Source organism: Phalacrocorax carbo, chromosome 3, assembly GCF_963921805.1.
Source record: "Phalacrocorax carbo chromosome 3, bPhaCar2.1, whole genome shotgun sequence".
Lineage (NCBI taxonomy): Eukaryota > Metazoa > Chordata > Aves > Suliformes > Phalacrocoracidae > Phalacrocorax > Phalacrocorax carbo.
Genome location: NC_087515.1, coordinates 27,790,437 through 27,813,837, shown reverse-complemented (window position 1 = coordinate 27,813,837; position 23,401 = coordinate 27,790,437). Strand labels below are relative to the sequence as shown.

The 23,401-nt window shown below is 40.1% G+C and overlaps 1 protein-coding gene across 1 annotated transcript; it reads right to left on the bottom strand.

The window, feature by feature from the left end:
• RRP15 (ribosomal RNA processing 15 homolog) lies at positions 1–22,979 on the bottom strand. The gene is made up of 5 exons (XM_064446271.1): positions 22,885–22,979; positions 19,218–19,492; positions 17,204–17,301; positions 16,145–16,346; positions 1–592 (listed from the first exon to the last, which is right to left on the bottom strand). The coding sequence occupies exons 1-5, from the start codon at positions 22,946–22,948 to the stop codon at positions 440–442; spliced, it is 792 nt and encodes a 263-aa protein (XP_064302341.1). The 5' UTR covers positions 22,949–22,979; the 3' UTR covers positions 1–439.
• Positions 22,980–23,401: the final 422 nt, after the last annotated feature.

The window sequence follows — 23,401 nt, the reverse complement described above, 5'->3', positions numbered from 1 at the left end:
TAACTTTACAAGGTGACGGCATTTCTGTGTTTATTGTAAGCCATTTCTATTGCGAATTGCTAACAACTTTTCAAAGTGCAACATTGATTTGGAAATGCAGGCACGCTAATACATCAATTGCCATGACTAATGTATAAACTTTTAATGACCTTGGCAAAATCTTTCTTTTATTGGGCAGGTGCCACTATTTTGACTGTACAAAATGTTTTGGAAATATGTTGAAAATTATACATGTTTTGGAAAATATTTCAGGATTTCAGTATAGCAAATGAAGCTATATTAAATAAAAGTTTGACATGGAGGAGAAAACACTCCAAAGTTGTGCAAGTCTTTTTTTTTTAAAAAAAGAGATATCCTCCAAGTGTTGTACATTCACAGAATGCTGATTTTTTTATCCAAAGTTAAGATCATAAAACATTATCTTGAATGGCTTTCAGTCTCATTCACTGTCATCTTCTTGTTTCAGACCACCTCCTTGTTCAGTATTGCCCTCTCCATCACTTTCCTTGTCCCAGTCTTTCATAGATGCTCCCATCATGAAGTCATCACGCAGTATATTCCATTCTGGCCCCTCTTCAGACTTCACTTCACCCTGAATGTTTGAGGGGGAAGAGAAGAGGGAACAGAGGGAGATGAGATGAAGGTGAAAGGCAATAAAAGATGGAAGCTCGTCATGCAATTAAAATCATACCTCTCACACTCTTGCAGTTTGCATTGGCAGACCTACTGAGGGCTAGATCTTTATGCAAATGGTATACAGAAATATGCAAGACAATCATACGTGACAATGCTAATAAGCAAACTTGTTTTAACCAACCAATAAAAGAAATATGGAAACAAAACAATTATTCCTCATGGATGAAACAGTCAACCCTGGGCATGGCTTCCTTTATTAAAATCTTTCTTGGCAATCAGAATGGATTCATGATATCATTTATTAACCCCCAGGTGCTGCTTCATTAGAACACTTCTTGGCACGTATCTAACACACAAATATGGATTTAATAAAGGCTTAAAAATCCCAAATTTAATATTTAACATTCTGCAATACTTGAACCAAATCCCCTTTATGTGGATTATTACCTCACTACCTGGGCTTGTCATATGGTACAAAGCTGCCTCTAAAAGAAACAAAGTTGATCTACACTCAGCAAGCCAACAACACCTTACTCCAAATTTCCTACCTCTTGAAAGTGGATAAAATGAGGCCACACTACACAGACTGGTGAATAATAAAGAAAAGTGACAGGAGTGTACTTTTAGGTCAGCACTGAAAACAGTGCTTGGTTGCAGTTCTAAGCGACTCGTACTATTTGGGCAGTGCAACAGCCCCATCCTGTGGCAACAGTTTTAAAGAACAGCTTGAAGCTATTCCTACATTCTTGAACGAAAACACTAAAAACTGTTCAATGCACTGAAGGAGGATTTCAGCAGTGTAAGCCTTAGTAGCAGAATACTTCTGAGGAACAACACAGCTCAGTGTCCAGCAGGCATGCAAACAAATGTCCTACCAAAGTGGAATCAGGAGCACTGAAAACAACAATTTACTTTTGCATGGTCTTTGAAACAAGTTAATAAAGGCATCGCATGTGTGCTTTCCCCATTCCCCTGCTCAAAACGGCAGACCTCAACTGACTCATCCTAGTTTAAGTAGCTACCACCTCTTGATACTGTACAGTGGATGGGGGTCATCTATTACAGCACCCTCTGCAGATGCAGCTTTGCCTACTAGATGTAAAACCCATAGTAAACGTATGATCACTGTAGTAATTTGTTCAGGCCTCTTTGTCATGCATCTAGGAATATGCAACACATAGAACCATAGCATCCTTAAACTGATGTCCATGCAGTCTTTGGGAGAGAGCAGCATAAAGAATTTAATAGCAGGAGAAATGAGGAATAAAGAATGCAGGTCCATCACTGTAAATCTAACACATCATATCACACCAACAGAACTTGTTTGGCAGACTTTTTGCACTCAAATAAGAGATGCATTTTTAATAGGTAACCAAAGCGGAAATGCTAAATGTGACTTCTCCTATAGCTCTTTTTGAAAGATTACCTTCACAAAAATAGGATAACAAGTCTTAACACTTTCCTTCCCAAAAGAAATATTCCAGGCCCCACTTCAAAAAAAGAGAAACTCCACAGCTATTCCTCAAGATGCTTGCACTGTGTTTTGTTTTGAGGTTGGTTTTGTCTTTGCAGCTGCTGTCATTAATGCCTACTCCTAAGAGTAACTCTCCCATCCCAGCAATCCCCCTTTTCACCAGGATAATGCCTCCTAAACACTTTCCACTCTTGCAGCAATTCTCTTCAAATGCTACACCCAGTAAAGCCTGAAATCATCTCAGACCGGGTAATCAATTACCTGGAATTAGAGAATAAGGTAGGCCCAGAGGCAGGCCTTAAAATGTTCACGTTGGAATAATCTGTATTAGTGCAAACACAGGTACCCCTGTTCTGGGATGCAAGGAGAGGGCAGCTTTTTCCTCCTGCCCTTTTTGCCTGTATTTCAGTTGTTTTGTACATTTACCTTTGCAGAGTAGAGAAAGGTCAAAAAGATTACAGAAGTTGCCAAGCTTTTTCTTTTCTAATTCCAGACCTTTTTAAATTCCTGTTTGAACATGCAACAGAGTAAAATTTTAAATACCTAAGTGGAAAAATCCCATCTTCCTTATAAAACAATCCAATTTTCTTTTTTTCTTTTCAACAACAATAAAACCAACAGAGATTCCATTTTATTTTCCCAGATGCAAAGAACAGGGATTTTTGGTTTGCTTTTTGAACAGCACAGAAGTGTTGATTATTGTCAGGAATGACAGTGAAAGGCTCAGGGTTTGAAAAGCCCAATGCTCAAATTCATCACAAGTTACTATACAGCAACCATTAGCCCTTCTTTTTGGCTATGTCAAGTGAACAACAGGACAAAAGCAGGACCACAACAAAAGAGCGATGCTGATCCTCCACAGCATTACCCACTATGTAAGGCACCACAATGGTTTGAATAGTTTTACAAGTCCTAAGGAGAAAGACAAAGGTAGCATGTCCATGCCTCAAAGATGAAGATTAAATATTTGCTTTCAAGCATTTAATCAATTTTAAGCATGCTCCCAAGTGAAGAAAACCCCATGTTTAATATCTTCATTCCTTACTCTTTTTCCCCTCAGAATAAACACTCATCAAATCTATGAAATCACAAAACATTCCTGGAATCTTAAGAAAATATGCAGCGAGATTATTTGTCTAATTAACAATTAGTTCAATTGTAACATCGCTTCCCAACTTGCTTTATATAAGAATGTTAATACACTTAAGTTTTCAATGCCATAATCTGGTTTCATCTAAATAAAACAAATCTGATTCTTGGCACATGGAAAATAAACCAGCTATCATTCTATAGAAGCACTTTTGACTTTCCAGTCAGCTGTTCATCGACATCTCCCACATTTCACTACAACAACACTGAAGTCCCCTTTGAACATCCCCAAACAAAACCAAAGGCTATATAAACATTAGTGTGTAATGGTACATAAAGTGGATCCTTCAGTAAGGCAAGAAGTGAAAAATTCTGGTGTTGCTTTTTTTCCCCTCTCTTTTTTTTTTTATACAAATATTTGAATGGGTTTGTTCTTTGCCTGAAGGTGTTTCAACCTATTTCAAAAGGTCTTAGAGGCAGCAGTTAGTAAACTCTCTCAGGAGTCACTGGCACATGGCAACGCACTTGCTATGATGAACTGAAATAAGACAGACCAAAATGAGCAGTGTGGTTATTCTAGTGCAGATACTATTTGCTGGGACAGACCAATAGTTCAGTTGAAAAGAGATCATATAAATAAAACAAATACCACCCTGCTTGCTTGTGTGCCACCTAAACTAGAACAGCATTAGCTCAAGTCTGACACAAGTAGGGACACACTTCCCATACTAATTCTCGTTTGAAGACATACCCTCTAAAATCTGCACCAGAGCAAGATGAACTGAAATTCTTAGACAACTCCTAATAAAACCACCCACCCACCAAACAACAAAGCTTAGGTCTGTCACCTAGAACAAACAAAAGGGATCCTGCAATCCCTTACAGGATCTGGGCTGGAATTGCCTTCTGGATGCTTTTGGAGGAATTGGTCTATGAAAGCCCCATGGAATCATCAGCAGCTATATGATCAAGTTAGAAATATACCTGGTTTGGTTCATTTCTTTACCAGTAAAAAAAGATTGGAGCTATGTAATTCACTCTCGGTAAATGACATTACAGTTAGTATCTTCATCTGAGAGCTGCCACACTCAACACTGGAGTTGCGGCAGACTGCACTGCCAACTCAGGTGGGAGATCGATCCTCTCTACCCCTTCCGAAGCTGTCAGAAGTAGCAGCAGGATATTTGTAACTGCACATAGCTGCTGCAGTCTGCAAATGAGTGCCTTAGCTCAAAGCCTGCTTCCTTTGAAAGCTTAAGGGAATTAAGTTCAGTCAAGTCACAGGGCTCTGTCATTTTCATCTGTTGCTTTACTGGTACAGCACCATCCTAAAATCAGAGCAGGAAAGTTTGCCAGAGCTTTTCAGAACCCTATGCATAAGCAGACCAAAGTCCCATAATGCTTATTGGTAAGCAACAACATTAAAGGATATGTCTTGAAATCAGAGTGCACAGATTAAAGACAGAATTTCACTCTGCTTTCCACCAGCTCACGTCACTTGAACATACCCCAGTTTCTGCATCTGCAAAACAGCCAACATACCTACATCACTGTGGACGTTCCCCTACAGCCTTCATCCAGAAGATGCAGGGTATTAAAAATGAACATTTTTCAGACCTAGGAATTACAATCAGCATACTGGGCTCCCACGCCTTTGCTCCAAGATGAAATGCCAGAGCTTGCAAGGGCATCTCTCTAACATCACATACAATAAACGTTTATTTGTACCTGTCAGGGAAGGAATGTCTAACATAAATACCTCTCAAGCAACAACTTTAAGCCCTGAGAAAACAATTGTAACATGTCTAATTAATTTGAACTGCCTCCCCAGGTTCCTTTGTTTTGCTCAATACAAACATATAAGACCTTGAAACGCAGGGAGGCTTGTGTCATGATGAAGAAGTTAAAAAAGCATAACTGCCAAAATGCATTCTCGCATACATCTGACAACTACCTTCCCTGCCAGGCTGCATCTTGCTCCAAATGACTGCTGATCTTCTGCTCCTCATCCCCAAGCAAGTCAGTTTAAATCTAGCCCCAAAAAAACCCATCATAGACATACACTGAAGTATGTTAAATCTCCATTACAAAAAAGAAATCTATTGGTAGAAGGGGGAAGGAAATGGAAAACAAAGAACACCAGCATAAGCATTTCTCCTAAATTTATTTTCAGGAATATTTAAGCTCACAAGCTAAGAAAATGTGTTTCCTCTAGGCTGGGAGAAAATAAAGAAAACTGAAGCGGATGTATCTAAAGCAGCAATATAAGCAGAAAACAAAATGTAATGATTTTTAACAGAAAAATTATACTTGGGTTTAATCATTAGTGCTGCTTCCAACTTTACCTAATGTGAATTACAATTACAGTCAAGAACTCAGAGGGGTTCCTATGTACTACTGATCCCGAACAGACAAAAAACCCCACAGATCTGGAAACTGGTACTATATCCTGTATCGCTTCTATCTTGAACTTCTGAGCTGAAGTCCCACAGAAACTCACGTTGATCTGGGAAGCATTTTTGAGCTTGCAGAACATGTGTGCCGCACAACAGAAATCTATTCTGCTGCAGCATAATTCTGCACAATCATTTAATCCTTAGGGTGAGGGTCATTCAATACCCATTTGCATTCTCTCTCTGAATGAGACATTAGAGCAACTGAACTAAATTGCCTTGGTATATTTGAAGTGACGCTATACTGGGGATATCAACAGCGTCACAGAAGATTTACTCAGACCATAAGGTCTCTTGTGCACACCAGAATCTGCACTGGCATTTCTAGTAAATAAATCTAAGAATGAAATTTTTTTTACAGTGTGTTTTGAAACCTGCTGTTCCTGTTCAAACTTCTCTCCAAGTAACGCACTGTAATTATTGCTACAAGCACAACAAATACTGATTTTCCTTTTGAGCCCAGCCAGAAGACCACCCAGAGCTTAATGACCTGCATGAGGAATCTCCCCATCCTCATATCCTCCTCTAGGGTTTACTAGAACTTGGGATGTGTGAATGAGAAGGAATGCTTTGGGTTGGCACACAGAGGCTTAAACATGACCCAAACTTAGAGGGGTCAGAACTGAATTACAGAATTTCTAAAAACAAGCATTCATCTGGACTTAAGCAAAGAAGAAAAATCATTAGCATTGCTATTAAATACTCAGTTGCAAAGAAGAATCACAGAATGAGCTTACAAGAGAAGATATTTCCTCAGCCTTATTTATAAATCACTATTTCTGTCAGAAAACGCAAAAATGTTTTAAGAATTCAAGCTAACACAGGGCCCTTTGGCATACAGGACACACTGGAACTGCTCAGCCCGTGCTGTGCTCCAGCTCCAATAGCAGCTGTCTCAGAAATCCTTCCGCTGCACAAGGAGTTTTGCCACACACTGCCGCAAGACAATGTCTGGCCATAGCGGCATCTAGATTCCCTTTACACGTTTTAATAAGATGAAGAGCATGGGTCTGCTACACTCAAGAGCTACTCACAAAAAAACAAACTCATCAAAAACTCACCTGAAAATAAGCCTCACCTAATGAAACAATCTTAGAGTTAAGTTACAACACAGCTATGAACTGTTACCTTTACCCATACTAACAGTTCCCCTTGTAGAATACATTCTGTAATTTGTAATTCATGTTCTGTAAAATACAAGGCAAAATGACAATGTCATGAATATCAAGTAATTACAGCACCGTCTTTCCAACTGTCAGGCTAGAAGACTCCAGCAACATAAAAAAAGAAAAAAAGGTCCACAAGTAAGCGTTTTTAAGTAGGTACCCAACAAAAATTAGCTCAAAGTAGACTGCAAATTATTAGAGAAGATACCTGGAAAGAGAGAAATAACACATTCCCTATATTAGGTTATCAGGAAACACATCAGGACAGAAAGTTTCCAGACAGTATACTTTTTCAGTATGACATCACTGCTCATCTTCAGTCATGTTTGGTTTTTTCCTCCTGTAAAAACAAAACTGCTTCATCATCTTCATCTATACGCTTCTACCTTCGTATCTGCAATGCCTGCTTATCAGCAGTTATACTACTGACAGTGCAATTACTGCCTACCATACTGGTCATTGCTCTCTCAGTGGTCACCTGTTACTCTTACCCTTTCTTCATCTCTAAGTCTCCATACAGCTTTCATGTTTCATCTACTTGAACAATAGGATCCTTAGAGCAAAGACTGCACAGCACCAAGATCAATTAAGTCTTGACATAAAGATACAATGAGTACTGTGGTTGAAAACAACATATGATCAAGACTTTTATATTTAAAGCAACAGGTTGCACTTTCACTGCTTATCAGACAAAAATTTGTATAGCAAGTTATGGTATCATAACTGAATCATAATTCTGACTTGGAAAATATAATGCTGTCCATCAGAAAGAATAGCTTTTCACGCTACTTAATCATGAACCTCAGGTAACCAGTCTGCAAAATATTGTTCATTTTGTACCAAAAAATGTATTGGTTAATTACCAAGAGCGAACTTACACGGATGAGTCCTTACCAGCTTCCATCATTATTCCTAAAAGGAAAATAATGAACTGAGAACTTTTCTGTTTGGATGGGATTCAAAATAAAGGCATAACAAACTTTTCTAGATCCTTTGCATTTCAACCCTGAAAGAAATGCTACACAACTTCTCACAAGTGATAAAAAAAGACTTCTCTCCATCAGCTTGCCCTACATTTCTTAATGTATTTGCTGCAGTAATGAAGACTGAGTATAAAGATCAGCCTAAACATTACAGAGATCCACAACATCCTTGTTGCACGTTACACAGGTCCCGAACCATCAAGTTGTACCTTGAAAATAAGCAGATACAGCAAGAGTGCCTAGTAAAAAGCATTCGGTCAAGACTAAGGCCTTCAATGTGCTATCCCTCAGAAGTTAAGCACTAATGTCTTTCAACAATCTACTTTAGACAAACACTTTCAAGTCACAACAGATTTTTCTCAGATGTCACCCATTTATGCAAAACACTTATGCACTATCACAGCTGGGGACCTAAAATTTTCTGCAGGTTTTTATACAAGCTTGCCTTTTGGCACAGTAAGGAATCATGCCGGCCCACAGCTGCTTGGAGTATTTTTTGATCCTTTTTTAGATTAAACTAGCAGCTTGCAGATTTTTGAATAATCTGAATGTGACTCAGATTATTTCCTACAAATGATGCTGAAATCATCCACTGTTTTTCATTATGATTCAGCAAGAGGCATAACAGAGTGAGTCCCAAAAGGTTGTCTCAAACAACGAAGGCTACAGTAACGACCAAGTCCTTCACTTCTAGCACTTAAGAAATCATCTCGCAGAGTAGCTGATGAGGAAGAAGTGGGGCTAATAAAAAGCCTCCTCTTCCTGACTCAGGATTTCCACTTGCATTTGAGTCCTGAAACAAGTATAGTGATCCAAAAAACTATGAGACAGGAGGGGGAGGGGAAAACAAAAAAAAAACCACCAAGACGAACAGCTTTTGTGTATTTTTATTACTAAATATGAAATACTGAAGTTTTTATTACTACTAAGCAGCTTGTCTGGCTAACTCTCCTTACCCTCATTGCCCCTGCTTTTACTTAAATGGCTTTTGCAACATATCCTAAATGTCTGCAAATCCAAGTCTCTTTGATTTTGTATTCCTGTAATTTCACTCACGCAGTCGTGGGTGAGTGGCAAACTCATTAAGGAACAGACCATACCCCTTAACACTCCCAGGCTACTTTCTAAAAGCAGTTTAAACCTGAAGAGGGAATACGTAAACTGCCTGCGATCCCAATCCCTTATCTTAGCCATCTGGCTACCCTTTCTCTGCATTTCTGACCCTTCCATCTCCTTCAGCATTTCTGTATGGGTTTTCCCAGTGCCTGCAGGTAGAGAAGAAATGACACAGACCACATGCAGAACACTGTCCAGGGTTCAGCAACAAGCCAAAAAGAGGTCAGATCTTTCCAAGACAACAGTTTTAGTATCATTTGTAATAATAGTAGGTTAAAAAAAAAAGAGTATGTTTTCTAAGCTTTCAGTAAATTTCAGAAACACTCTAAGAACCTGCCAGATTTTCCCATAGAAAAAAACCCCAACAGACTGAATTCAGCAACCTTCCAACCATTAGAAGCTGGAAGCAGTTTGACCCACCACTCCTGAAATCTACCAAGATAAACAGATGAGTGGATGCCCACAGACGTCATTTATAATACACATCTGCTAGCTCAACACCCTGGAAATCAGAAGCTTTTATACCTTCATAACATTTTATAACTTCAAAGTAAGGGAATCACTTTTCAATATAATTTCCAAAAGAAAATGCTTAGATGGGGGGAAACAAACTGGTTCAGATGGACAAGCTCCACCCAATCTTTCTTACTTCCAGAGAACATTTTTTTATAAAACTTTATGAAATGTTTAGATATATTTTTCTCTAAGTACATTGCCCTGCCTGTAAGAGTTACAAACAAAGCCAAAATTGGAGAGCTGCTTTTATAAGGGTTCCAACTCAATTTCGCAGATAAAGTCTAATAGGATTTGACTTTTTGTGCTTTGTATACTTACAGGAAGATCAAAAGAAGATGTATACCACAAGTTTTTAAAATGTGGTTGTTTTAGACATAGTTTTACTGAAAAAAAAAAAAAAAAGCCTTGCAACATCTTCTGGGAAAACAGAACACCACCATAGTATCCTGTGCACCAATAATCAAATAGCAAGAGAAGTTAGTCTCAAATATGACAGATGGAGCCGTCTCGGTACTGCGTGACATTTCAATCACAAGCCCCTGCTTATATTCACTTAGAAAATTTGCCAAACTTCAACTGCTTCATGCTGAAGGCTTTCACGATGTTTCAACTAAAATCACTTCATCTCTCTTCACAGAAAGGACTAACTTAAAATATTTTGTCTACAGATCTAAGGAGAAAAGAGAGACATTTCCTACAGGCATCCATTAAAACCTGGCATTATTCATTCTTTTTAAACTTAAAAATCAGTTAAGGATATATTTTGGAGCTGGGAACATGTCTTTTGCCATCTCCATTAACATCTTCCCGGATCTGGCCAAGTTATAAACATATGGAGGACTGCCCTCCCCAAGCCCAAGGTCATAACCTAAGTAGATATGATAGGCATTTAGTGTCCAAATTCTCTTAAAATATCTTGTTCTCATTGACCACATACTATCTGCATCTTAGAAGACAGCATTAAACTGGACCATGTGTGACTTAATGACAAACAGGGAACTGGTCTTTCTCTGTGAGCAGTTGTCAGAGCTGCTCTTGCATTAGGCACCAGAACGCTGGCCTGTGTGCTTGGCCCTCGGGTGCTGGGGGGAAGAACCTGTGAGAAACAAAGGGGATTAAAAAAAAAGTTGATGGAAACAGAGTGCAAAAGTCACAATCTTTTTCCCTTCCTGACTTCTGATCAAGTATCTGAAAGAGAGAGCAGAAAGGGAAATCTGAGGATAAACACAGAGAAAAAGAGAGGGGGTGAATGTAGTGAAATACAGCCATCACACAGCTCTTAATCCTCTTAGCTGGACATGAACTCACAGTGTGAAGTTCTTGATATCTATCAAATAGATATTTAAATATTGACAAAAACCTACATTCCAATGTTAACACAGATGTGTGTTACCGGCTATGGCAACAGATCGGGACCTGAACTTGCACATCTTAAAAACTTAACCTTGCTGATGACCCAAACTGGGTAAGTCAATACATCTTCCTGTAAGCAAATTTAAAGTAAAAATGTCATCAAACAACTTTAGTATTGCACAATCACCCTTTACCTGAAAGAACATAAGGAATTTAGGATATAGCAAACTGGTGGCAGGCTGCACTGTATTTATCCTGAAGGAGTAGAATTAGAATTAAAAAATTAGAATACTGCATACAATTAGGTAGTCAGCAACCTTTTGTTATGAAACCAAAACACTACATTAAAAGTATCAGCTCCAAACATATACGAGGTGACCTTCGAGAAAGCACATTTGGGAAAAGCGATACAAATGCACGACTTACAAAGGAATCCAAATTAAAAGTTTCTGTGCATGTGATGGGAAGACATTTATTAACACTGGGAGAACACATCTACTTTGGCTGCAGCTGAACTAAATTAATACTTGGCTGCCCCCTCAAATCTGCTGGAATACATGCACGCCTGGTTACTCCTTCAATTAGTTTTGTAAAACCAGCACACAACAGCTGTAGTAATAAACTTCTGCTACTCTGCAATGCCATTATCACCTAAGAAAAACAGTTTGCTTTTAAGTTTAAAAGAGGTGTTGATACACCTTACCAAGATTTCTAGAAGTCCTCTATGCCTTCATCCATACTTCAGAAATAAACTATTTCCTACAGCTGGCTGAATCAATTTTTCAGACTACTGTCTCTCCAAACAGGTATATGAACGAAAATCTTTTATTTCCTCCCTCTCCTCACTTCTGCACTGTGGAAACTCTGGAAAAAAGCACAGCAACATGCCAATGGCCAGTACTTATGCAGCTGCAAGAAGGCAGTTGCTCTCACAGGTTTTAAACAGATATAACTTTTAAGCTGGAAAGCACATTTATAACCTAATCTAACTTGAAAAGTGAAAGCTCCCATGCCACTTCTGGTGTCCCAGCAAGTCAAAGTCGGTAGTGTGGTAATGCTGCCCTTGAACCATCTTCAAACTACTGCTTAAAATTAAAGTATTTATGAGTATTAGAAGTCTTACTAACAAAAGGAAAATCTATTGCAAACCCCACTCTAATCACTGTGTTTACAAATTACTTACCAAACACTAGGAGCATTCATAAAATGCTTTCAGGCAGAAGGAATTCTTCTGGAAAAGCATTTTATTTCAAGTCCCATATGAGCAATAGCTGATATGAAATAGCACTTGTATTCTCCACTCATCTTCCTTCCCATCAATAAATTATTTTAGAATAGTACTATTTTGAGACCAATACACCAATTTTTTCCAGATGCCATCACAACACAGGAAGCAAGTTGTACCTCCAAGTCATGTAGAAAAATTATCTTGCAGAATTTGGCTCATGGTTACTGAAGTAGACCAGGAAATCCTGCTCTCACTTCCACCATTGAAATGCTCTGCAAACAGATCTGGTGTAATAAAACTTACAAGTTGAAGCAAACATAGGTGATTCAGAAAATGATGCTGCAAAGGCCTAATTCAAAAATTAAAGGTCGATGAGCACAGGTTGTGCTTGTCACAAAGAATCCTTGTAGCTTTCATGCCAGTTATTTATATGTCACTAGATAATGTTTTACCACCTAGTAATGCTTTACAGGGCATAGCACAAATGACAAGCAAAAAGTCAAGACAAGAGCTTCTGGTACTGAATGACCCTGTTGTAACTGAATATAGCAAGGGAGAAGAGTTGAGGCTGCTCCAGGAATGTTAACTGAATTTCTTTGTTTTCTAACAATTAAGACTTCAAGACCTCATGTAATTCACTACATCAAATAACATGTCTGTGCAGCCCTTAGAGATCAGAAACTTCACTCAACCCTGGAAGCAAAAGGCAATTCCCTAACCCATAATCATAAGAGGACCCAGAAATTTCTTAAGAACCTAAAGAAAACACTACCTGCCACTACCTACTTCTGTATTTCTTCTACATACATGAAGATGACTTCGGCCTCTAGGGCTGGAGAGACGGCATCTTGCATGTGTACCTTCTTTAAACCTGGTTAACATTATTTAAAATTGTTTCATAATGTTTCTTATAGTACCAAAAGGCGAGAAGCTGCAAGATACAACCAACACATACTGAAATGAAAATCTGGTCTGTAAGGATTGTGTTGAACAAGATTTAAAGCTCTCATTATCTCCCAATAAATGCTTCCCAAAAAAACCCACCCCAAAACTTAAAAACACCACCCGAACAACAAACAAGCAGGATTTTTTTTTTTTTTTAAAGAAAATTATAATGTTTTTCTCCCACATTGCAAGGCTTTCAGATAAGGTGGTGAGGGGAGGGAAATAAGGTGATCTTGCCCAGAGGCAAGCATTATGTACAGTACCTTGGAAAAAAGCAGAAAAATATTACACAAGTCAGCTGGCTCAGCAAGGATTAAGAAATACCTTGATAAACAGCTAATGATATGAAAGGCAAAGCTTTTGGCTCCAGCTCAGAAAAGTAATTACTCCCATCTGGGCACACAAAACCCCAAGAAGGGCTACAGTTTCACATGGCACAGGAAAATCTTCACAGCCTCACAGTCTGTCTTTCAGAGCTACATTGGGTGGGTGTACAGCAAGCAATATTTAGGCCAATGGCTAAAAGCATGCAAGACTGTAAACAACATTCTCACAGGGTACATGTTACCTGCCCTTCCCATCAACTCATGAAGCTGATACAAAAAGAGAACTTTTAAGTGGTTGTGCTACTGTGAAATCCCACTGCTACAGATGGGCCTTTACAGAGCATTTAATTTCTTTTTCTCATGCATACATATACCTAACTAAATAGTCAACCACAACAGAGCTTTATAAGGGGTTTCTTCAACAACCCTTGTCATTTGGAAGAAACCACCGAAGTTTCAAAAATATGGCAGTAAATCTTGCATTCAAAAACCACTGTAGAGTAAGAAAAAGCATTTGCCCATTCTCACAAATATAGTCAAGTCTCCTTTCATAGCATAAGGCTTGAGTCAAGAAAGGTTTGCTTTCACTGGGAAAATGTTATTCTGCTATTTTTCTTGCTGACTGCTTGTTTTATGTGGGTGGGGTAGTGTTTTTATTGTTCTGGACTGCATTTTAATTGATGGCAGTGTGCCTGGAGTTTGGGATTGGCACCTCCTCCATTGTTTTTGTTGAGATAAATAAATATATTTCCCCCCTCTTTTTAAAAAATTAAATACATGCAATACTCTTACTTACAAAGCAGGCTGCTAAAAAAACCCAACCAAACAAAACCCAAACCAACCAACAGCTTTCAGATGGCACAAACAATATATCAAACTCCTGCTGCAAGGAATTCACCACCCAAAGTTTCGTCCTTGCTTACTACCCTCTGAAAAACCCTCAAAGACCAAGAAGCAGAGATATGACAGGGGAGGTCAGCAGTACTGTTCAGTGGCTACATGTTTGTGTAATTCTGAGGAGGAGACTGAAGATCAGGTTTTGGCCTCAACCTCAAGCATCAACTACAAGGATGGGAGCCTGCTGAACGGGTATCTTACAGGTATCTTATGTTCTCAAGATAAAATAAGACAGAGTAATAGCTCCTTCTCAAGCTGTTTCTAAAAAGTTTGGTTCAGTATTGAATAGAGAATCACTGAAGAAAATGCAACAAGGGAAGGAGGGAAGGAGTGGTCTATCCAGGCAGACATGGCTATTCCAAAAAACCTAAAAAGCCCAACACCCCTCCTGAAACAAAAAAGCTTAAACTACAAGTTTAGCCTTACATTAATGGAAAACTCCAAAATCTAAAGTTTTTGTTGACAAGTAATGTGAAAGCAGAACCTATATCAATACTCAAAACAGACACTAACCAGCCAGTGTCTAAACCATCTCCAGAGCACTTTAACAGAAATACGCTATAACTTACGCTGCCAAAAATGGGACTTTGTTTTTATGGTATAGAAACATTTGCAATCTATGTTTTCTGACCTAGTAGTTAAGAAAATTGCCTTGTTACAATTTGACAAAGAAAAAAAGTCAGTTTTTACTCAGCTACGGATTCAATGCCTACTACAATAGTAGTTGGCACTGCTATCACTCCGATGTTCTGCTATTTCAGGGGAGAAAAAAAAAAACACCAAGGGGGGAAGAATAAAAAAACTAAACCCACAACAACCACACACACGCACGGCCCCCCACCCAAACAAGCTGGAATTATTTAAGGAGAAATAAAGTGTCAGCACCAAGCTAAATTGTTCTCATTATCCAAAGAATTTTAAAAATACTTTAATATTACACTTGCATGAAAATTGTATGAGCTCTTCATGCCAGGCAGTGTTTCAGCATGCTCCCCAAGTGCACACAAACAAAAAACATATGACAAACTGTTGTCTCCCAACTGATTAAAGTATTTCTTCCTGGCACAGAAAAGCACTTAGTTAACTGCTGTGAGTCTGGGCCAACAGAAGTATTCCACCCACTATGAAGCACAAAGTTCAAACCTGAACACAAATAAGCTTCAAAAACGTGCAGCTTCTGAAATACAAGAAAGAGTATGTCTGAGCAACTTGTTTTCAACCCTGAGCTACTTGGTGAGTTGAAAGAACTGCTAAAGAGTTGGACAAGTCCAACTACGCTGAGTCTCTCTCGAGCACGTTTGGAAAAAGTAGATTGTGTTAAAATACTTCTTTCCAAAACATCATAACAATGATAAAGCCACATCAGCCTAACACACACACAGAATTATGGAAAGAAAAGCCTACATATAATGTTTAATATGTCTAAGTTTCTTTCTGTTCTGGTATTTACTTGTATGGCAAAGCCCTTCAGTTCCAGATACCATAATCATCCAGAGCAAGTGAGTTTGAAATGCCCAGAACCGTGGGTACACACAAGTAGTACAGTCTAACACACCATGTAAGAGGAAGAGCCCCCATGCCTTTAACAATTTTAAAGGCCTGATAACTACTATTGGCCAAATTGCAAATGCCACAACCCACTAAAATCTAACAGTTTGTTCCATGGTTAGTACAAAATCCAAGATTAAAAAATAGAATATGAAAAATTGGATTTTTAACACAGATAAAACAAGTTATTTGTGCACAAGGCTTGATGTCTTCTCAGCAGAGCTTCCAGTGTTTTGTACCTTGACACTCAAAAGACAGGGAAAACAGGCTAAGAGCTACTTGCTCCCTTCCTAAGTAGTCCCAAAAAACCAGAGGAACTTGGATCACAGCTGTTCTGAAGAGCAGGCTCATTAATGGACAGTAATTATAACGCAAAGGTATCTTGTATGTATTTTTCTCCCAGATGAAGCCTACCTGTTTACTTTTTGTGGCCTTTCCAGCAGGATTCTTGCTTCCTTTAGCACCCTCCATGTTTCTTAAAACATTGATGAAATCTTTCTTTGAAACAGATGACAGCAGTTTAGCACGCTGCCTGTCAGAGCTCCCAGCTTTCTTCACCTTCTCATCAACATTCTTTTGGTGTGTCCTAACAGCATTAAATAATTGTACAACACCTCTGGGATGGGGAAAAAAAAAAAAAAAACACAAAACAAAAAAAGTTTTTAATTCAAGTTCCCTTTACAGAAATGAACCCTCTACCAAAGCAACTAATCACTGCAGGTGTTGGATGGCTTCTAGCTCCCCAAAATTGTTACTTAGAACCTCAATTCATTTAAGAAGTAACATTTACTACAGCGTAAGAGACTTGCAATTTTCACTCTTCCTTCACAATTATTGCTAGGAACCAGTAACAAACAAATCCACAAAAACTTATTCAGACCCTGAAGTAAGCATGGTAACACGGCACCGAGGTCAGTGTAAGAGCATGTTTCATCCCCAGAAACATGTTACTTGTCCTACAATCTGCTGTTAAATTCTTTGAGAGAGATCTTACGAGCAGCTGAAGTAGAGGGACATGGCAGAGGAATAAGTAAGGAGACAGACACAGACAGCACAAGGTGTTCAGCTAATTCTGCAACATCAAACTACTGCAACGCAGAACAGGCAACTGAACTTAACAGCTGTGCATCTGGTGAATCCTCTGTGGAGAAGGAAAAAAACAGCAGTAGAAACAACTGTTCTGCATTTTAAAGCATTAAATTAACAAAATGAGGGGATCCAACAAAGCACTTTTGTTAAGCAAACATTACATCTTCATCTCAATTTTTACTCTTTCATAAAGCTTCTGAAATCTTCTGCTGAACTTGATACTGTACATTGCAGACCTGTATATAAATCACTCAGCTCCTGCTAGGTACTTCTTAAGACTTCAATCTGATTGGAAACAGATTACCTGTGCAGGCCTTTCTTTCCCCTGTTCCTCCTCTTTTCGATATGCATATATTTAAGCAAAGCATTCAGAAAAACTCTTACCTCGTGGCAATTCTCTGAAGATTTCTTTCTCTGTCTCGGTCTTTGACAACATCTGGCTTCACTCGGCACATCATTTCCCACTCCCGCTTTTTATCAAGCTGCATTATAAATATTGTTACGTGAAACAACATGGAGCATTTGAGAATGCAGCATACTCTGACAGAGTATGTAGCAGGAGGAAAGAAAAAGACAAATTAACAAAGCTTAGTTTGGCCTGAGGGTAAGGAGAGCTCCATTACGGGGCTGGACAACAGGTCTGAGGAAAGTCTCTTGCATTGACACACCAGGGGCCACAGTCAAATCTCAGAGTCATTTGCCTTCTGTAGCAACAACTAGAAGAGTTGCACCAGAATTGCCTCTGACTCAAGACAAGGAAAAAGAGTCCAGAAAAACTCAAAATGCTTTCACACTGACTGCGACAAGGAAATTATTCAAAGACAGTTTTCAGCTCCAGGACTTCTCAATCTGATGGCAGAGAAATTTACACATAATAAAATCCTGGGTCTATCAAGACAGGCATGTTGCATTTTGAGCCTTGGGAATTAGACTTCTGCACTGAATTAATCACGGTGCAGCTCTGTGGCTGAGAGTGATGTACAGCAAAGACTACACGGGGCAGAACTCAAACACGAGGAAGAGTGCCAAGTACCCACTGCAGAACAACTCCTGTTTACAATACTGCAACACTGATTTTTGTCTTTTTTTTTTTTTTTTTGAGGCTCTCTGTTTCAAAACCAAACTGATCTGCTTTCCCATTACCAGGGGCCACAAGACCATCAACTTAATTTCTGCTACAATAGGAGAACACTATTTCCTCAGCTTCTGCTTCAGTAGTAAGGTAGTGAAACTGACCCTCCATCCCTTTTAACAATTTTAAGTGTTCTAGGCCTGGTGATGTTGCATTAAGTCTGTTTCACACAAGAAGTCTTTCACACAATTTCAGAGTCTTTATCTTTATAATTCCAGGCAGACTACTATAAATTTGTGAGTTTATGATTATATTTTTGCCTTTTATCGAAAGAGCTGCCCTATTCTAGCTTCCATCAGCAAGAAATTAATAGAAGGCAGACTGTTATCAACTTTTTCTAAGGGTAAACAAGTCAGTTTGGGCACCTGCAGCCCATCTCTGCCTTGCAGTACTCCCACATACCCACATACTTACTGGATGAGAACAGGTATTTAGGACAACCATAACTGAGCAGATGCTGTACTGAAGCTCTCTGCATTTAAAAGGCAGGCCGTGGCCCAACCACAGCATGTCCCAGACTGTCAGGTGGATAACCTGGTTAGCCCATTGAAACAGATGGTAAGATGAGACATTAGAACTATTAATGTATTTTTAGCCTGAAGGTACATCAATCACAGCCTGAAATTAAAAGTTCCACTAAAGACACACAAACAAATGACTTAACTGCCAACATAGTTTTGTTTTCTTCGTAACAGTTTCAGAAACAGAAGCAATTTAGGGCACAGACACTGTAATAGAAAACTCCTACCAGGAAAATCATCGAGGGGAGCAAAAAGTGATTCATAACCACATCAATGATTACTGTAATCCCAGCCTAGAGGCCTTTGATTTTGCAAGTCGCAGGATTTAAATGAAAACAGTTTTCTTCTCTTTCTCCCTCCCACTTTTGATAAGAGAGAACTATTTCAACTTGTAACGTGCACAAAATGAATTATACCCCAAACTAGCAAGAGCAATTAGAAAACTAAGCTTAAAGGAGCTGCTTTCACCTCTCAACAACAAAAACACCTTAAGCTGACAGACTGGAACAGTCCTGCTGCCAAAGATCAGCCTGTCTGATGGCTCAGAAAAAGCAGTAAGTGAAAAAGCCCTACAGCATGACTGTCTGGGAAGCAAAAAAACTGAAGCTACTTGAGATTACTGTGGAGGAAAGATTCCAAAACTGACAGTCTCAGAGCACTCCCCCAAATCCCTGCTGAGGGAATCATGCATGTATCCCCATCTGACTGTGACTGCACAATGAATTACTGCATTTTTTTCTCTCACCTTCATCCTCTTCTCCAGCCTTTCTTGCTTCTCCTTTTCTCTCTCCTTCTCCAGTTTTTTATTCTTGGCCAAGATGGTGGACTTATTTTGTGGAATCTTTTTGTTGAGCACTTTTGCCATGGCATCTGCCCAGCCTGCACTTGGGCCGGCTTTGGAGCTTGTTGCCTCTTCAACTGCATTGCCACAAGCTGCTGTTTCATCTTCATCATCACCGTCCAGGGCTTCACCTCCTGAGGAGTAGCTGTCTTCTGGAAGTTCTGAGCTTAACTCAGACTCTAGGTGTAAAAAAAAGGAAGAAAAAGAAAAAAGCATCAGGAGTTCTGTTTCTAGCAAGGCTCCATCACTAGCGTAATTTCCTCCATATGTAAGTGTTACCCAAGGTCAGGGCCGTCCACTGCTTGCTGTTACAATTAATTTCTGAAGCACTCATATACCACCGTAATGAATTTATTAGAAAGTATCCAGTACAAGTGCTCGCTCATCTCAGAGATGATTTAAAGTGACTTAAGAGTCACTTGGGTAAAAGGGAGAAGGCAGCCTTGTGTATTTATTATTAGTGAATATTTTGATGATTATTATTAATGAATATTTTGCTGTTTAGGAGTAGTAAGTTTGGGGAAAAATATGTTTTCCAATTCAAAAATTTTAAGTTATAAATGCACATACATGCACATATGTATGCATATATGTATGCATGTACATACTTACATACAAACTGCAATAGTGACATCTAGTGTTTAAATGCAAAGAGCCACGTGGATTAAATTGAACGTTGAGGGTCATTTTTTACATGAGAGCAAAATCTGCTCAAGGAAAATAATGCCAGCAAAAATATGATTACCTAAGCATAATGAAGACAGAAGGGAGACTGCTTTGTGAAATATAGAATCAAGACAGTTGTCAGGTAGCTTAAAAGAAACCAGAGGCACTGAGCTTTTCTGGTATAAGTAACTGTTCAAGTTCTTCATACACAAATAAAACACCCCAAATTTAAGTTTCCTTACCCTATGCCCCCTCCAAAACAAAAAGAAAGAAAAAATTAAATTTAAAATACTGAAGTTTGGAATCAAGCAACGGCAAGACAGGAGAGAACAGCCAACTATACAGCAAATCAAAACATATGAAGAAGCTATCACTTCCCTCATTAGCCTGTTCATTGGGTCAAATGGCAAAAATAAAGTCTTTAACAGTGTGGATGATTAACTAGAATGAAACAGGCTGCAAGTTTAGGGTGTGCTAATATATGTTTGGTTATTTCAGGGGACCCACTTTATCATGTCATCAAGAGCACAGCATACAAGTATCCTGCCACTATTAACTACCATTCCACTAATATTTGTGCCACTCACAAGTTTTAAATTAGTTAACTTGAATAGAACTTTCAAGGCCACAAATCAAGTGCTGGACAGGAGGCTGGTTTCTGACACCTCCACAGTCTCACCACCAAGGGGACAACTCCCCACCGAACCTGAGATACCAACTGACTGGCTTTCACCCATCTACCACTCAAAGTACTTTAAAATCACAATGTTAAGTACTACTGAGCCAAGTGCTTTACTTTGCAAGCACTACTATATCCTGTGAACTACCTTTATCAACCAAATCGTTATGAGAATGAAGTCAGGACTGCTTCACAAGATCTGTTTTCTGTAACGCCATGCAGACAGCTATTAATGATATTCCTTATTAATCAATCAATCACCTAATTACTTAACAAACAAACATACGCTCTGTTGCCAAACTAACTCTTTACTCTGCCTTCTCCATGTGCCTTTCTGAATCAGCAAAAAAACCACCAATGTAGCAGCAAACCAGTGGTGTTAACCAATTTAGAAGAAAGCCTCTAATGCCCAGGCATATTTCGAGGCTCTGAGAGCATATAGTTATAGTCATGAAAAGAAGCAAGATTATATGTTTACATCATAAATGTGGAAGAGAAATACTTACTGAATACTTGCTCATGATCTATATCAGTAGGATTTTTACTACTACCAAGGTGAACACAGTGTTCTATCACACTCCACACAGCATAAGTTACAGGGCTTTTTTCAATGGTCCTTGCAATAAATTGGACACTTACAAGTGGCAAATTTGTCCAACACATTCAGAAACTACTAAAGGCATGCTTTTTACAGTATCACTATATCCGCATATCCTGACTTCCAAATTTGTTAAAAAACATTTAAATCACTGCATGTAAAGAAGCAGGTGCATCACCACATCCTGGTTTCTACATGTAAAACAATTTGTCAGGTTTTCACCCCTAAGGCTTATCCACGCTAGATTACTGCTATCCAGTTTTTAGACAAGGAATTAACCCCTACTTGCAACTTTTTATACGTGCGAAAGCTAACAGCTAACGGAAGTCCAAATCTGAATTCCACACACTGCTTCAGACCAACTTCCACAGACAACCATAAAAACCATATCAGAATTATAAAAAGGAAAATTGCAAAAGCCTGTACTAGTCTCCTTTACATAATATTTTCTGCCAATAAAATAGGAGGATAATGCCAGATAATACCAACATTTTGCTTCCAACAATTACAGAAGGATGAACAAGTCTTCAACAATCAGCCGCAACTTATTCGCTAATACATTAAAGGATCTGTCAACAGCCTGAGATAAAGCAGAGGTACTTCAAAGTCATTTAAACTAGATTAACTCTATCAGAAGTGGGGGGGGGGAGGAGGAGGGATATACATATACATCTCCATACTTTATTCTTCTACACTTGCTCAGTGATCTATGTGTAGACACATACAGTTAAAACCAGCAACCATTCAGAAATAAGCTCTGAAAGAAGCTCCCACACAAAGCTTCACCTTAGGTTCAGTTCTGACCCTCAAACCAAACAGAACCACTGTGAGCTACGGCTCCAAATGGCCACAACCTTGATTCCTCCGAGAATAAAGCGGGGGGGGGGGGGGGAAATTACATGCTGCAATTAATAAGCAATCACAGCTAGTTAGATATACCCTTACAACACACAAACAGACAAAAATGAGTAGAGAACCACGCGTCAAGGATGGAGTATGAGCGTGTTTATACTCTGTGCTCCTGGCGGATTACTGTAATTGGTGTATCTCACGGGATTCCTTCGGAGCAGGAAGCACATCCCCGACTCGTACAGACAGACGGCCCATCGCACGCCGGAGCTCGTCCAGCTCTGCCCAATCACCTCCTCCCACAAAAAAAGAGATACTCTACCCCAGCCGAAAACAGGGCACCCATAGGCAGACGGCAGCGAAAGCTATTTCGGTGGGCCCAGGGAACAAATGAGCTGCTATCAGTAGTCCGCGGGCTAGCAGAGAAGAAGAACCCAAAAGGAAGAGGGGAGGGAGGCCAGGGCGGCGGGCAGGGAGCGGGCACGCCACCAGGCGCCGCGGCACCGCCACGGACACCGAGCCCTGCAAGCAGAAACCCCGGCCGCCCCGCTGCCTCCACCCCACCGGGAAGGGGTTCCAGCCCTCGGGCCAGACGCCGGAGGGAACGACTGAGGGGCTGGGGCCCGCCGGCCGGCCCAGACAGGGCAGACCGGAGCGGCCGCGGGCAGCCCACGGCGGGGGCCGGGGAGGCCTCAGAAGCCCGCCGGAGCACAGTGGAACCCAGATCCCTTCCCGCCCCCGCTCCTTCCCGCTCGCGCTGGGGACGAGGCGCCCGTTACCGCTGTCCGCCTCCGCGCCCACCGCAGCCCCGCGTCCACATGGACCAGCCACGGCGGCCGCCATCTTCCCCAGAGTCCACGCAGTATCGTCTTCCGGCCCGACCCTCACGCTGAGAATCCGCGTTCCGGCTCTAAGGGTTCCGGGCAGGCGAGTGCCGGGAGCGGCTTCCGGGTCGGACCGCGGGGCTGGGGAGGCGGGGGGGCGCCTCTACCCGCTCGGCAGGGCCTGCGGGGGGTGTTTCATGGAACGGTTTGGGTTGGAAGGGACCTTCAGAGCCCATCTAGTGAAACCCCCCTGCAGTGAGCAGGGACATCTTCAACTACATCAGGTTGCTCAGAGCCCTGTCCAACATGACCTTGCATGTTTCTAGGGATGGGGCCTCCACAACCTCTCTGGGCAACCTGTTCCAGTATTTCACCACCCTCGTTGTAAAAAACTTATTCCTTATATTCACTCTAAACCTACCCTTCTTCAGTTTAAAACCATTACCCCTTGTCCTGTCACAACAGGCCCTGC